This window comes from Pseudonaja textilis, chromosome 4, assembly GCF_049901715.1.
Source record: "Pseudonaja textilis isolate UNSWEBS1 chromosome 4, rPseTex1.2, whole genome shotgun sequence".
Lineage (NCBI taxonomy): Eukaryota > Metazoa > Chordata > Lepidosauria > Squamata > Elapidae > Pseudonaja > Pseudonaja textilis.
Genome location: NC_141993.1, coordinates 52851719 through 52867694, shown reverse-complemented (window position 1 = coordinate 52867694; position 15976 = coordinate 52851719). Strand labels below are relative to the sequence as shown.

The 15976-nt window shown below is 37.6% G+C and overlaps 1 protein-coding gene across 1 annotated transcript in view; it reads left to right on the top strand.

The window, feature by feature from the left end:
• The window catches only part of EFHD1 (EF-hand domain family member D1), a 33755-nt gene extending 22572 nt beyond the window's left edge, over positions 1-11183 (top strand). Inside the window, exons 3-4 of the mRNA XM_026701327.2 lie at positions 9121-9255; positions 9543-11183. Coding sequence (XP_026557112.1) covers positions 9121-9255; positions 9543-9677 — 270 coding nt within the window. The 3' untranslated portion in view covers positions 9678-11183. The remainder of the gene's footprint in view (positions 1-9120; positions 9256-9542) is intronic.
• Positions 11184-15976: the final 4793 nt, after the last annotated feature.

Genomic DNA, 15976 nt, shown 5'->3' with positions numbered 1-15976 from the left:
TTGACTCAGCATATTGCATAAGAATTATGGTTGGACTGTAGGGAACATGCCATGGATTTATAAGCTTCCTATTTTCCTCCTCTTTCTCTTTCTCCTTGTATGCTCCAATCACTCAGACACACTCTGCATTGAGCACAATAGGGATTACTGTAATAGCCAAAGCAGAATCAGAAGACAATTCAAAGGGTGTTTTTTTGAACAATGTTTGGCACATAAATAATATTTTATTTACATCAGAGCCATTCATTTATTAAAATTAAGAACTAAGGGGTGAATTGTATACATGTACAGAATTAGGGAAGGGAACTTGGAAGAAATGTTGAGAAACATTTTGTAAGCAAAAAAGACAAAAGTATTACTTAAGTCCTTGGAACAGAAATACTATTTAAAAAATCAGGTTGGCCCCTCCATGACTCAGTGGAGTGTAAGAGGGAAGGAAGGAGGAAGTACAACCAGACTTGCGAAATTTTGTTATTTTAGCCTACAATAAAGTATCTTTCTCATCTTCCTGTGAAGTTGAGTTTTGGATCTGATCTACATTTAGGAGGACAGAAAGAGCCTTTTATCCCCTACAAAAGTAGGCAATAATCACTTGCTGGGTACCACCCAAAGATATCCAAATAATGTTCTCCAACTTCAGATGCTATACCATGATACAGCTCAAACACACCCCAACCAGGCACCCAGATGAAACCTAGCTTCCGAACAAATGATAGCCGTCCATTTACTCAGAGCCAAAGCCTCCAATACAGGAACACAATGTTGCCAGCCAATCAAGATACAAAAAAAGCCACAAAACAGACAAGATATTAGAAACACCAATCAAGCAGAACACAGAAAACTCCAAGACCAATAAACACAGACCAAGACTCCCAAACAATCAGGATGAAGAAAAAACCATTCTGGCACAGCAGTAGGCTAGCCCCAAATTTAAAACTGAAACAACTGTAAAAGTCTGACTCACAGACGAACACAATATAGAAGCCTGATGATGGCAGATGAGATTCTGCCGAAATGTTGATACAACTTTAAAAGCACAACTATAATGACGTGGGAAAATACCCGAACAAAGCTGAATACCATATGTGTATGTGTATGTGTATGTGTATGCGTATGCGTATATATTTCAGCCTAAGCTGTCAGCTACAGCCACAGTAGCTGTCCACCACTTCAGGAGGCTAGTGCGACCCAAAGTGGTGAGCTCAGCCCAGCTCCGCAATTCAAAAGCCGAGCCAGGGGGAAAAAAGTTAAAAAAACAGCTGACTCTTTGAGCAAGCCCTGACAGATCAGAGGCTTGCAAGCCTGGTGCTGGCTGCACCGCAATTATCAGGCAGACTCAAGAGTCTCGCAGCTGCCACAGTGCTCTGGGGACTGGATGAGGGAGTCAGGATTTAATCCTGATGGCCAGAACCCCTCCCAAGGGACAATCCTGGAGACAAACTGCAAGATTGTCCCCAAACAAAATAAATGGCCGCTGCCGCCGAAAAGGGACAGAAGCGCTTAGCGGCAGCGGCAGTTTGTCCCAGGCAAGGGAAAGTGGATCGGGAGAAGGTGAGTTAAATAAGACACCGACTCCTGCCCCAGCCTGGGCCACACAGGCTCTCAGGGTCACCTCCACCCAAGTTTTAACACGAAACCGAAAAAAACCAGTCCACCAGCAAGGAAAGTCAAAAAAATAAAATAATAAGTAAAAAAAGCACGAAAAAATGAAAGTGCTAAGCTGGCAAGCCGGCTAGCTGTCAAACCTGATCTAAGCCTCTCTGTGAAAAAAAGCTTAATCCAGGGGGTGAATATTCTTCTACAATCCTAACTATTCAGAGCCCTTGAAGGGAGGTTTGAACACGCTGAGACCGAGTGAAGAACTGGGGACCGTTACCAGGGGGTGTGTCCTCAGTTTTTCAACTCGGTCTGCAGAGCTAGGAGACTAGAGACTACCCATCCTGGATTCTCCCTTCGGCTCAGTGGAGAACATCTAAATTCTATTAAAAAGTTCTCTTCAGAAATTGCAGGGATGTTCTCTGGCTGATCTGCAGAATTTAGTTAAAAGTTATAGAGGGAGGAGACATTTCTGAGGTGCCCATAGAGGCAGATATCTCTCTCCCTATCATTACCAACTGGAATTGCACTTTCAAGAAGGAAGGCAACAATAATGAATAGTCCCCTTCCCCCTTCCAGTCTTTCAGAGATGGTCAAGAACACTGTCAGCACTTTGAGGTAGATTAGGTCAGATATCGGTTATAATAACAGAACCTTGAAAGTCTGATAGACTTTCTCTTCCCTTCCCTTCCCCTAATACTCAGGAGAATAAAGGGTGAACCAGAATCTTGAATTTCTTTTTTTTCACTCCCTCCTGCTTTCTGAGCTGTGAGGATGTTTTTGGCTGCTGCATGTTTTGTTCAAAAGTGACTTGGTGTTGCTTTACAATGCAATGATGGATGGTGTTAAAGATAGCTGAAAACCAGGAAAGTTTCAGGTGTCTCCAAGTCATCCACAAGTGTGACCAATGCATCTTCCATGCTGTATAGATCCAAGTCTGAAACCTGACTACCAAGATTTCAAATACTATCTATGACTCTTTGTGATTTCAGGACCACCACTTGGTCTATACTTTCCCAAAAGAAGTAGGTTGAAGATAGTCAGGTTCAGAATAGTCAGATTGAGGGAAGGCTTCTCAAGCAGAGAGACCCATTAACTCCTTTAAGATGGTAGGAACACTCTTACTCAAAGAAATAAACACTTGATTTATTTCTTCAGAACTCACAGACTCAAAATGATATTCCAGTTATCTGTATTGCCACTGTCCACTGGCATGAAGAATCCACCATCTCTTGAACCTGAGTTGTATTGTCTGCCAAATGCTGTGAGATTGCCCTCCCTTGAATCTTTTTGGTATAAGGGGATAGAGACACTGCTAGGCTTCAATATTGTATTGTTATATTCTGTAACAATAAAGTTCCAATGGTTCTTGGAAATAATTTATTGGCCTGACCTGTCTTAAAGGCCGACAGGAAGAGATTTGCTCCCCAGAACTTCATAGCAATCAGAGAGTGATCTGTCCATAATAAGGGGTAAAGTTCAGTACACCCCACTTTCAGATTATGTTTCTGAGAAGTGAGAAACAGATCTAGTGTGTGACCTCTTATATACATGCAAGATTCAATAACTGGGATTACGTCCATGGTTGTTATGACCACGAACTCCTAGATCACTCCAAACTCCTCACAAGGGAAGGTAGGTTTAAATCTCCCAAGACTATTAGCAAGGCATAAAGGGAATTATCTTGAGGGACAGGAGGAAGAGCTTCTACCAAGAGAACAGTCAAATGAAAGGAGATAAAGGGAAAGTGGGGAGGCACTTCAGACATGGAAGAAGAACAAAAATATTTCATGTAGCATATTAGCAAGCACTTTATATTTCACCAGCATTGAATGTGTGCTAGTGGGAAAAGGTATGGAAATTCCCTGAGTTGTGTTCTATAGTTTTGCAATGGTAATTTATTCTGATCTACTTTTACGCCTGGTATTTACTAAAGTTAATTTTTACTTCTTCCAATTATCACTCTATCAATGTGTAACTAATTACCACATACCATTCCAGATCAGATCTCAAAGTGAATAACATGCATATAAAACAACAAACTTGTTGCAAATCATTTATTTCACCAGGAATAATGACTACATATCTATAGTTTTTCCTTGTTATTAGCCACCCTGTTCTATGTTTCAAAGCACAGGCTAAACATCTATTTTTTTGTTGTGAAATGTTTTGTTTGTTCTTTGGGCTTTCCCTTTTTTTCCTAAAAAGATTGCTACTACCCCAGGGCTACCAGATCTGGGCTATAGACACTTGATTTTGCAAAAACCATACTGAAAATTTTAGTATTTTACTATCATCTGGTTGTCATCCTTAATTTTGCAGCTCAGAACTTATAATCTTTCCAGCAGAGTAAAATGGAATCTGCATTTGTAACCTTGTAATATATAGACTTGCAAATGCAAGTTGGGTTACATTCTTTCAAGAGGAATTTATTCACGTCAGTTTCTGGAATAACAGTTGTTCTCTCAGAATTCTAAAGGGTACCTTATTCTAGTACCTTTAAACACCAGAATATAGTATGTCTTGATTTGAAGTTTTGTTACATACATGTTGCTTTCTTCTTTTTCTGAATAGTGATTTGATTTGGTACTTGAATGTATATAGATTGTACGAATTATAACCATAAATGCTGGTATAATATTGTAAAGAAACTCTAAAAAGTCATGTGAATGGAACATTGTGAAATCACTAGCTACTTATCTAGAGAGAACTTTTTCTATTCCTGTGCACAGAGATGATCTGGATTTGGCAGATCCTATCTGACCTCTTCCAGCTGTTATGAGTCATTCCCATGTGCCTCTCTTTTTTGCTCTGTCACTGGGTATTACAATGTGTTTCTCTATTCTTGTGGCCAAATGGGAGAAATCTGGCTGGTAATTCTGAGAACTATAGTTCCCCTACAAACAGCTATGTCTGTGTACATACTGGAATAGATTTGCATTCTAGAGTGTCACTGAATTTGAAGAGCTTCTTGTTAATAATAAATATATAAGGAAGCTTTTACAAGAGCTTTTCTTGTAAAAGCTTCCTTATATATTTATTATTAACAAGAAGCTCTCCAAACTCAGTGAATCTTTATTTATGCCAGGTCTCACACCCCCTGAGGCACCCTGTGCTCCTCTTCCTGCTCCTCAGGGTCCCTGCAGGCCTTGGGTCTGCTTCCCACCCCACCAGGCTCCATACCCATGTCACCAATTATGTGCTTACCTTTCAAAGGCCTCTGGAGCTTGGGTTAGGAAAGGAGTGCAGGCTGCTCTGTTCCTGGGCCACATAGTGAGATCCTGAAACTAACCACGATTTTCAGAGCAGCCACAATTCAATGAGGCTATCCTAAGAATGGCAGCCACTTCTCGAACTGTGCCACACGGCCCAGGAACAGAGTGGCCTGCCCTCCTTCCCTAACCCATGCTCCAAAAATCTTAGAAAGGTAAGTGAGGAGGTTCTGGGCCCAGTGTGAAGCAGGCCCAAAGCCTACAGGAACGGGGGGAGATAGATAGGGACACTGTAGCATCCCTGCAATTCAAGGGTGAACAATTGCAGGTATCCTACAGCAGGTCTACCTTTGAAACTGGGTCTAAGTAGCTTTTGGGGGGGTCCACCATAACACTGAATAGTCGCTAAGCAAGTCCTTATTGTCAAGGATTTACATAATATAACTGGGTTGCGTTCTCAGTTAGATTCTGTACAATTTTTCATTTAATGAATTATTATTGATACAAGATTGCCAGCATGGATAAGCTGCTAAACTTTATGTTTGTACCAGCTTCCTTACACTGCAGTTCTGTTTATTCATGAATTAGACCAGTGAATTGGAGAAAATGCATCAATTCAGGAGTAACGAACATGATCTACATGCAGGAACTGGCAAAATTGCTTTAATTTGACCAACTACATATTCTGTTCTTCAGCAAAGGGTTTCAGAAGCTGGCCTACATGTTTAAAATATTCCAAGTCTTGACAACAGTTTTACATTGCTTACCAAGGCAATTCTTGTACAGCTCATAGCAGTTCTATCAATTCTGTAACTTAGTTTCTTACAAAAGGCAGTTTCTTGTCCTCATCATATCAAGAAATAAACCATATTATTCTATTTCTATGGGCTTGTCATGGCAACTATGGCAGAAAATGAACTCCCTTAGTCAAGAACATTTTTATCATGCTGAGATGATAAAAATCTGTAACAAAGGTTGAGATGATTACATTCAGTGGCTTTGTGGTTGCAAGCCATTAACTTCAAAACTCCCTCTCTCCAAATATTGAGTGTGTATTGATACCACTCCAGCAGTCCAGGTGTGTACGATTGCCTGAAAATTATCTTCCCAGCTCAGCCACCCTAGATCTTAGTAATGAGGGTATACTCAAGATTGCAAGCATACCTAATACTCCTATATCCTCCTATTTTTCCCACGACAACAACCCTGTGAGGTGGATTAGGCTGAGATTGACCCAAATTCACTCATCTGGCTTTCATGCTTAAGGCAAATCTGGAACTTCCTCTAGTGCCTTAACCACTAGACTATCTGCCACATTCCCTTGACTTTGCCTTTATCACATTCCAGCCCATGAATGAAACAGGCAGAAATCATCTTTAGCTGCTCTGATTTAAAATAGTTTTTTGCCCATTAAGCCAGCAGTGATCCATGACAATATAATGGTGAGTATATTCTGGCACACTTTACTTTGGCTTTGGGCAATTTCCTCTGCTCCATTTTTTTAATCCTCCAAAAAGAAACTCCGATTTCAAAAGACTATAAAATTTAGTATTAAAACAACCTGTCATCTGATTGATGAGGTGAGTTGTCAGTAAAGCAAAAGAGGCTGCACTGGGCAGCTCTGACAAAATGGGCCTACTTTGATAGCAGAAACAAGCTCACCAGAAGCTAATTGCTGAAAGGTGGGAGATTGGCTATTTGATAAGCTTGTTTTGAGGCAGGCTGAGCCCTCTTAAAAAATGCTAGGGTTAGATGCTATTGAGGCAGGATAGATATTGGCAATAGAGTCATTTTATGCAAATTAAATTTTCTGACAGCTCAAGAATGGGTAGATGGTGCTGTAACTTAACCAAGCCATTGAAGAAAGCACAACATTAAGATAGGGTGACTCATGATTTGTCTTGAAATAAGACATGGGTAGGAGATTTCAAGTTCTCCATTTGTTATGGGAAACATGCCAAAATGCACAAGGGGATTAAATTGCCAATTTCCTCTAATTCTTTGTTTTTCTCACTGCATGAAAGTTTCTGTAGGTTGTCTAATATTAGGAACAAACTGGTATTCTGAGGGGAATCTAGAGATTCGATGTGTTAGCTCAGTCCGGCTATCCTACAGTAGTCTTTAGTCTCTGTACTGTGCTGTGAGTAATGACTTCATCATTGTGGCGAAGTCTTTGTTTACAGGCACATTGAGCCAGAGAATATGACTCACTGAGGAATTGTTAAGTACTGTCCCAGCAAATAGTACTACATAGTTGGATGAATACACCCATTCTAACTATGGCCTGAAACAGTTTAGCAGTTTTGTAATCTTCTCCCACCCATCCCTGGGGCATTTAGGGAGTTTTAATTTTTTTTAATTTCAGATGCTATATTAGTAAGCTACTGGGAAAAAGAATAAGCTTGGGAACAAACAGTTCTGTCAGATGCTTAACTTCCTGATTAAAAAAATATAATTATTGGTATCATTAGATTCTACTGTCCCCTAGTGAAAAAATATGAATTCTGCACAGAATAATATTGAAATCAGTACTATCTATTATATGTAGTAAAAGTTGTAGCCAAAATTGTCTGTAGAACTTGATAAATTATTTTGTGGTTTTATCTGCTAAGAGTTTATAATTTGTCTGCACGTAAAGTGGAAATACAATTGAATCCATTGAATATAAGGATATGTTGAAATTTGGAAAAAATCTAACAAGAAGCAATAACTTTTGAATAAATATCACTTTAAAATTTAATAGCATCTTTGGTTTTCTTTTTAAACTTCTCTGGTCTTGGGTTTCTCGTCAGACTAAGGGAGAAAAAAAGTTCTGTATTTCTCTCCCATAAATTATTTATTTTTAATAGCCTACCTTAGAAAAGCTGTAGGTTCTTAGTTGTTTGTGGGGAAGTTGGGACAAAACATTTATCTGATGGATCTCCTCTGTCAATAGGCCCTAGTGCAGTGGTCACCAACCGGTGGGCTGCAGCCCACTGGTGGTCCGCGAGAAAATTTTGGTGGTCCGCAGAGAAATGTCACCCTCCAGAGAACCTCCCAAAGCAATTAATCCAGGCTGTGGGGGAACACAAGGCTGCGCCGCCCACATGGCCTGCAGGAACCCTCCCCGCCCACTCACTCCTTACCTGGCAAACTTGCCTGCTAAGTTGCTATTTTTCCTTTTTTCCCCTCCGATCATCAGCTGTTCTGCTGTGTTGGGAGATTTAGATTAGCTAGAAAGCAGGAAACCATTGGATTTCTTGCTTTCTAGCTAATCTTTAGATCTTCGGCCCTGCTTAAAACCTTCCTTAGGACTGAAGCTTCTATTATTCAGTGCAGACTCAGGTAGCCAATGGCAGATAGATAGATCTCTGAATTAATCTGTGATTCTGTGAGCAACTCAATCTGCCTGCCTGCTTTGCCTGATTTTGGGTAAAAGTTGCTCTTTTTTTTAATAAAAATTCAATATTTACATTAAAAATTCAATATTTACATAAATATTTATAATATTTACATACAAGCCATGCCCAGCCAGTCACATGACCACCAAGCCATGCCCACAAATTAGGCCACGACCACAGAACAGGTTGTTAAGAAATTTGAATTCCACCCCTGCCTGTGTGTGTGTGTGTGTGTGTGTGTGTGAGAGAGAGAGAGAGAGAGAGAGAGAGAGTGAGTGAGTTTAGATCAGATCTCTCTCTCTCTCTCTCTCTCTCTCTCTCTCTCTCTCTCTCTCCCACCAACGTCAGCAAGCCACCGTCAGTCAAAATTCATATTAGTGGTCCCCCGGGATTTAAAATTATGAGTTTGGTGGTCCCTGAGGTCCAAAAGGTTGGCAACCCCTGCCCTAGTGGATTTACCAGACTGTAATGGCAATGTTTTAGCAGAATAGGGCTTTTAAAAAATTCCAAACAATGTCCTAGAGCAATGTTGCCATGAAGGCATTTATGGGAACTATTTTATGATGTTGGCTATATCACAGCTACCTGCTTGGAGTACTAAGTAGTTGCTCACAGATACCAATTACTACTGCCAACATTTGAGTGGAGAGAGTAAGGGAAATAACATTGCAGAAAAATGTTAACCTAATCTTCCCCAGTGTAGTGTCCTCTGAATGTATATGTCTACAGTTGCTATAGTTATGGGAGCTTTTAAATAAACATTTAAATAAGGGATGATCTAGCCACAAATCTTCTTTATCTACTTGGACCCTAAACATACACTTTCTGAATAAATGCAGAACTTTAATTTTGAATCTCCAATCTTAGACTTGGAGTTTAATTTTATTGATTAGTTTTTTCTAAATAATTCCCCATTGTCTTTCTCCTCCTAGTTTCTTCTGATTTTCCATAAAGCTGCAGCTGGAGAACTTGAAGAAGACAGTGGATTGATGGCTTTAGCAAAGCTCTCTGAAATAGATGTGGCTCTTGAAGGAGTAAAAGGAGCCAAAAACTTTTTTGAAGCAAAGGTAAAAAAATATGTAAGATATCTTGGGGTTTTCCAAAAGTCGCTACAAATTGTTAAATGTGTAGAAAACAATGACACAAAATGAATTTTGTTCTTATTTAAATCAATTCAAATATTTGTCCTGTCCTTGAAATGTGGCCATTGTAATGCTACTCACAAATGTAGTGAATTTTTTTTCCCTGCACAAGTTGTGTACCTCTATAATGAGCTGAGCCCTACTGAATAAAGTGTGTTTTACAATTGTTACAATGGTAATAATGATATTACTATTTTATACCTGAATTTTAGGTTCAAGCTTTGTCTTCAGCAAGCAAATTTGAAGCAGAAATAAAAGCAGAACAAGATGAGCGAAAACGTGAGGAAGAGGAAAGACGGCACCGCAGAGCAGCCTTCCGAGAACTCAAGTCAGCATTCAGTCAATAGTGGAAAAAATGTGTCACCAGAAATTGGTGTACATTCTTACAAGCTTTGTCTGTGATTAGACACCTACCTAAATGGAAACAGAAGTGATATGATAGCTCTTTTTCTTTTTTGTTTTTGAAGCTCCTGTTTATTAGGTGCTGGAGGATGTGCCACCAATGGTAGCATTCAGAAATTGCAAATGCTAGATGTAATTCCAATAGGCCTTATACTCTTAATAATAATTGCTTAGAAGAATTAAATATCCTAATAATGAAGTCCCATTAGCAGATGTTGAAACTCCTCATAAGTAAATTGAATACTGGCAATTTCATCTTTTGTCATTCTAAACAGTCCTGCATCAATAGTTAGAAAATATTCTTTAGAATTTCTATATAATATATAATGCTATATAATGCTTAGCTCTGCTTTACTTTCACAATAAGACCTTGCTTCTCAGATAAGCTGGAATGCTCTAATTCCAAGTGTTCCGTATATTAGACAACAAGTTTCTGATGGTGGTACTGGGGACAATGGGATAAAGGAAATTTTTAGTTATTAGATTTTTCCTGCAATCCAAAAATATTCTTATCTGAATGACAGTTACATTTTTTCATTCTGCTGGTTCAACTTCTCTCCCAAGTTAGACTTAAATACCTCTAAATTTTTCCATGACAGTCATGAGAAAATGTTTAAGGGGCACCACAGGCTACAGCTGGAAAGAGGAGATGGAAAATCCAAACTGCACAAGTGAAATTCCATGTGTACTTTTCTGAATCTAAACTGCTATTTAACAGTGCTGAGTACATATCAAAGATACAACATTCAACATTTTTTCCTCTTTTCTTGGTAACAAAGCAAGTAACAGTTCTGATCTTAGGTCTTCTGCCTTAGTCTGTATTTTTGTGGTCACATTCTTTTATATAATTTGCATGGGACCAGAACCTTTTTTCCCTTTTATTTCTGTGTATTTTAGTCATTGAGTTTTAACAAGTTACGAAATTTCTATCAATAAGAGATTAAGGGAGCAGTATAGTTTAGGGCATATTAGCTTTCCACTCTGGAAATCCTCATACTACTTGTGGATAATTATTGAAAATTAAACTCCTTTTTGCAGAGTTATCACTTTCACAAGATGTTGAAATTATTTGCCAGTTCCCACAGTTTGCAAGAAAAACTAGATTTCAAAGCAGAACCTGTAATATAGTTCAACAAGCTTCTATTGTATACAGAATTTACACATGTATATGTCTACATACATAGAGAAGAAAAATGCTTGCTGCTTTACTAATCTTGCCATGAGATTGCCAACAAATATATTCTCTATTTCTTTGTTTTCACATTTAGCTTTTTATACTGTGATACTAAACTGAGTGCAGAATAATAAAAAAGCAGCCTGTTGAATATATAATAGTGGGTAAAAGAATTGTTAGTAATTAAAACTGTATTTGCAAATCCACAGATTATATTTGATAAAAATTGCATGTTTTAGTGAAAATATTTATAATAAATGTTTTTATACATCATAAAGTTTGATTTTTTTTTTGTGTTACATATGTAAATAATTTTTTGAAGAACTAGTGGAGGTTAAATTTGAAATTGGTATCAAAGTAAAGTTTGCCTCCTTAAGGGAAAATGGGTTTACATTTATGCTCTGAAAAATATGAATCAATTATAATCAAGATGAAAACTAAAGTATATTTTTGGAATTCCCACTAACCCTTATCAATAACATAGAATTTTTGGAATTCCCACTAACCACTAATCAATAACATAGAATTATTGCTATGATCACATGAATTTATCTGGTTTGAATCCCATAAGGGATACTTAATACTCATGAGCCCAAGACTGAATTGTTCTCATTTGCTTTTGATGTGTTCTGTCATTTAGTATTGGACTGTAATGTCAACTATTTCCACTGTTTATAAAATTGCTTTGACATAATCTGAATGAGTATGTATTAGTACAACCCTGCTGAAGCTATTCTAAAACTAGCCTTCTTGATTTGGTTTACTCCAGACATAGCAGGCATCAAAATTTCAGAGATCCCTTTCTAGAAAGCTAACAAAGAGGTTATGTTTTTGGATTTTTTTCTTTTAAAGTTTGATAGGGCCTTGTTTACTGAAAATGCCTTTGAGAAACTAGAGACAGGAAGGCAGTCTGAGGAAATATAAATGGCAAATTATTGCACATTTCATTGAAAGATGCTTAAATTGCTTTTCTTTGAGCTCCGCCTAGTGGATTATTTCTGTAAGTTTGAATTGCAAGTATTCTATGTAGAAATTTGTCATAAATACCAGCCAATAAATGGAATGGGAGAAACAATTAGAGCAAATGAAATTCCTCTTTGTTTTTGCAAGCTATATTTTTCTTTTGCTGAAACTTTAAATAGGGCTTCAAATTTTCTTATATTTGACTATGCAGTAATATCAGTATTTATTTACAGAATTTGTGTTCTATTGCATAAGCAATTAATAAAAAAAACCCCGGTGCTTAAATCTTATTCTATATTATGCTCATTTTTCTGATTATTTATCTTTTTGTTTAAGTAAAAAACATTCACAGAGTTATATTTGAGAGTTTTTTAGCAATTAATTTTAGTCAGTTGGGAAGGTGTAAAGTGGCAGTTGAGGAGAGGGAAATACTGTAGATGGGTTCAGAGGTGGTACTCAGCAGGTTCTGACTAGTTCTGGAGAACTGGTAGCGGAAATTTTAAGTGGTTTGGAGAACTGGCAAATACCACCTCTGACTGGCCTCACCCCCATCTATTCTCTGACTCCTGAGTCCCAGCTGATTGGAGTCCCAGCTGATCAGCTGGGTCTTCTTTTGTTGCCCTGCACTGGAGTATGGAGCTGGAAAGCAGGTTAGTGGGATGGGAATGGAGATTTTACAGTATCCTTCCCCTGCCACGCCCACCAAGCCATGCCCACCAAGCCACGCCCACAGAACCGGTAGTAACATTTTTTTAATCCAGCCACTGGATTGGCTGCTACTGGCATGCATCAGAGATACAATTACTTCTTGGAAAGTGAGCTTTGAATGTACAAATTCTTACTATTTTAAATACCAGGTATAATGAAGAGGTGAGAATTTTTTTTTCATACTTTGAGGTGGGAAAAAATAGTTTAACAGAGGATAGAAGTCCCTGATATTTATATTCAACTTTATTTAATTTTATCCCACTTTTATTCCTTTTTAAGTAATTATAGGTGGTGAACATACCTAACGCTTCTTCCTCCTATTTTCCCCACAATAATAATCCTGTGAAATAGGTTGGCTGAGAAAGCGCGAGTGTCCCAAAGTCATCCAGTCATCTTACATGCCTAAGGGGAGAATAGAACTCACAGTCTGCTGATTTCTAGGTGGCATCTTAACCACTATATCATACTATTATTTATAATTATTTATAGCCATATGAGAGCTGAGAATCAGTGCAGGGTAGCAATTAACATATATCACATGACCTAAAATGGGCACCTAACATCAAAAACGTTATCAAAAAAGCACAACAAAGAATGTTCTTTCTGTGCCAGCTCAGAAGGCTCAAACTGCCCAAGGAGCTGCTGATACAATTCTACAGAGGAATTATTGAGTCTATTGTCTACACCTCTATAACTGTCTGGTTTGGTTCTGGAACCCAGAATGTATCTTTTCTTTTCTGTACACAGAGTATTTGCACCAAGACAAATTCCTTGTGTATCCAACCACACTTGGCCAATAAAAGAATTCTTCTTAAACTAAGGTCAGGGAGTGTCAGGTTTAATCCTATCACAAAAGTTCACTGATAACTTTGGGCCAATCACACATTCTCGGCCCATCCTCAAATGTTAAAAATGGAAGAAGGGAATGCTGTGTTTATTCTAAGAGATCCTGGAAGAAAGATGATAGTAACATTTAACAATTTTTGACAGCCAGTATAATGTAGTCATTCAGGAACTGGATTGGCACCATAACACCAGGTTCACCTGCAGCTACAGAAACTTAGTGTTTTGTACCCTGCCAATCTCACAGTGTTATTGGTGTGCGGAAAAAGGGGAAAAGGGAATAATATATGTGCTGCTTTGAGCTCCTAGAAACTGAAGAAATAAATAACAGTATATGAATATCCATATAAATGGGAAATACTTGTTTGGTCTCATTTCTGATTTTTAAAAATTGAATATACTTATCACTGTAAGCTGGGCTTATATGGAAAATGAAGAATGGTTGAAATGAAGGATGGTTCCTTACCAAATTGCATCTGTCTATGCATTTCAAATAAAATGAAAGACATGCCATTGATAGATCAAAGAAAGAAAAAGAACACAGATCTTAAAATACAAGTAACATTTAGCTCCTGTTATCAGTAGAGATTTATACTCTTTGCAATAAATTAGGCAGAATTTGATTGCAATTAATTAAAACTCTTGCATTATTTAGACTAGATGACAGCAATCACGTATCCTTCAGAGATTGCTTTGTTCATTTATTATTCATTCTTGACTTTAAAAAAACAACAAGTTTTATTTCAGTTTTCCACATTTTAGAAACATCTCTTTTTAGTGAACAGCATGATTACAGGTTTCCACATTTACATACCAATATGACCATAGTTACATATTCAGTTTTTATATTCAACTTATCTTTACAATGCTTTTATATATTTTCTATTTTATTGTATTATTCCAAATGCTATAAAATAGATATTAGAAATTGAATGTTATAATTGCATAATGTATACATTAAATGTTTAATGAGATTTGAAAGGATAATTGTAAAATATAAAGGTGACACACTTTATTAGGGGGAACCTTGCTTTTTAATGCCTGGAAGGGGAAGGAATTTTCTTCTTTCTCTTCCCTTTCGGGATGATGATGGAAAAGAATCTACAAAATTATAAATAGGACAGACAAAAGTACAAGTATAATGACTAGAAAGATGTAGAAATTTAGAAAAAGATATGTAATTGAATTAGAAAGGAATGAGATAATTATAAAATAAGGCTGAGGGAAGTAAGGGAAGAGAAGAATTATTGAAAAATTGATAAAATAGTGGTATGAAATTGAATACAAAGATGAATATGTAACTGAGATTATGTCTGTATGGAGATGTAATAACCTGGAATCATGCTGCTCTCAAAAAAAGATGTTTTATTTCTGTTTTGTGAAAACCCAATAAAACTTTTACTAAAAAAAATGTTCCAAGAAAAAAGTCAAATCCAGTTGGTATTAAGTTTTCCCTTTAACAGTCTCAAGTTCAGCTTTATTAGTGCCTATGTAAAATCAGAATATATTTATCCAAATTAATTAAATGGTTTCTTCTTCCAGCTTCTACCTTTCTCTGTTCAAAGCCCCACCGCTGTAAGAGACAATTCACACCTTTTTTTTCTCCTTCCTCTTCACCGCTTTAAATCCTTTCTTAAAAATTCTTAAAGATTAATCCTGGGGTACCTTTCATTTAATTATAGTGTCCTGTTTCTCCTGCTGTCTGCTTCTTTCTCTCTCCTGCACAATCTTATTCCAGCTTATACTTCCCCTTCAGGGTGGCCATTTTAGACCACTGCTTCAGACGTCTTCGGGAGGAAGCATTTGCCAAACCAGGGAGGGGATTTGCGACTCCCCTCTACCAGGCTGACAGTCTCTCCTTCCTCCACCGCCCCTACAAGGCGGCTTCTGCCCCAGATCTAGCTGATTGGGGCTCTCTGATAAAGAAGCACGGACCATAGCCACAAACTATCACAGTCAGCAGTCCGTCTTCGGGGAAGTCCAAAACCGGAAGCCTTCATTCTTGACTTTTGACGAATGTATCTTTTCTTTTATGTATACTGAGAGCATTTGCACCAAGACAAATTCCTTGTGTGTCCAGTCACACTTGGATAATAAAGAATTCTATTCTATTTATTTAGTTGGGATTACAGGTAATCCTTGATTTAAAACTACAATTAAACCCAAAAATTCCATTGCTAAGCAAGATGGTTAAGTGAGTTTTGCTACATTTTATGATCTTTCCTGCCACAATTGTTAAGGGAATCATTGCATTTTTTAAGTTAGTAATGTTTGTTCAGTGATTTTGGTTTCCCCATTGACTTTGCTTATTGGAAGTTCACAAAAGATGATCATATGACTCTAGGACACAGTTCATAAATATGAGCCAGTTACCAAGTGCCTGAATTTTGATCACGTGACCATGGGGATGCTGCAGTGGTTATAAAAATGGTTATAAAATGGTCATAAGTCTGATTTTTCAGAGCTGTTGTAGCTTCAATCAGTCATCAAACAAATGGTTGTAAGTCAAAGACTATCTGTATATACTACTCAAGTCTGAAAGGACTCTGATTTCTT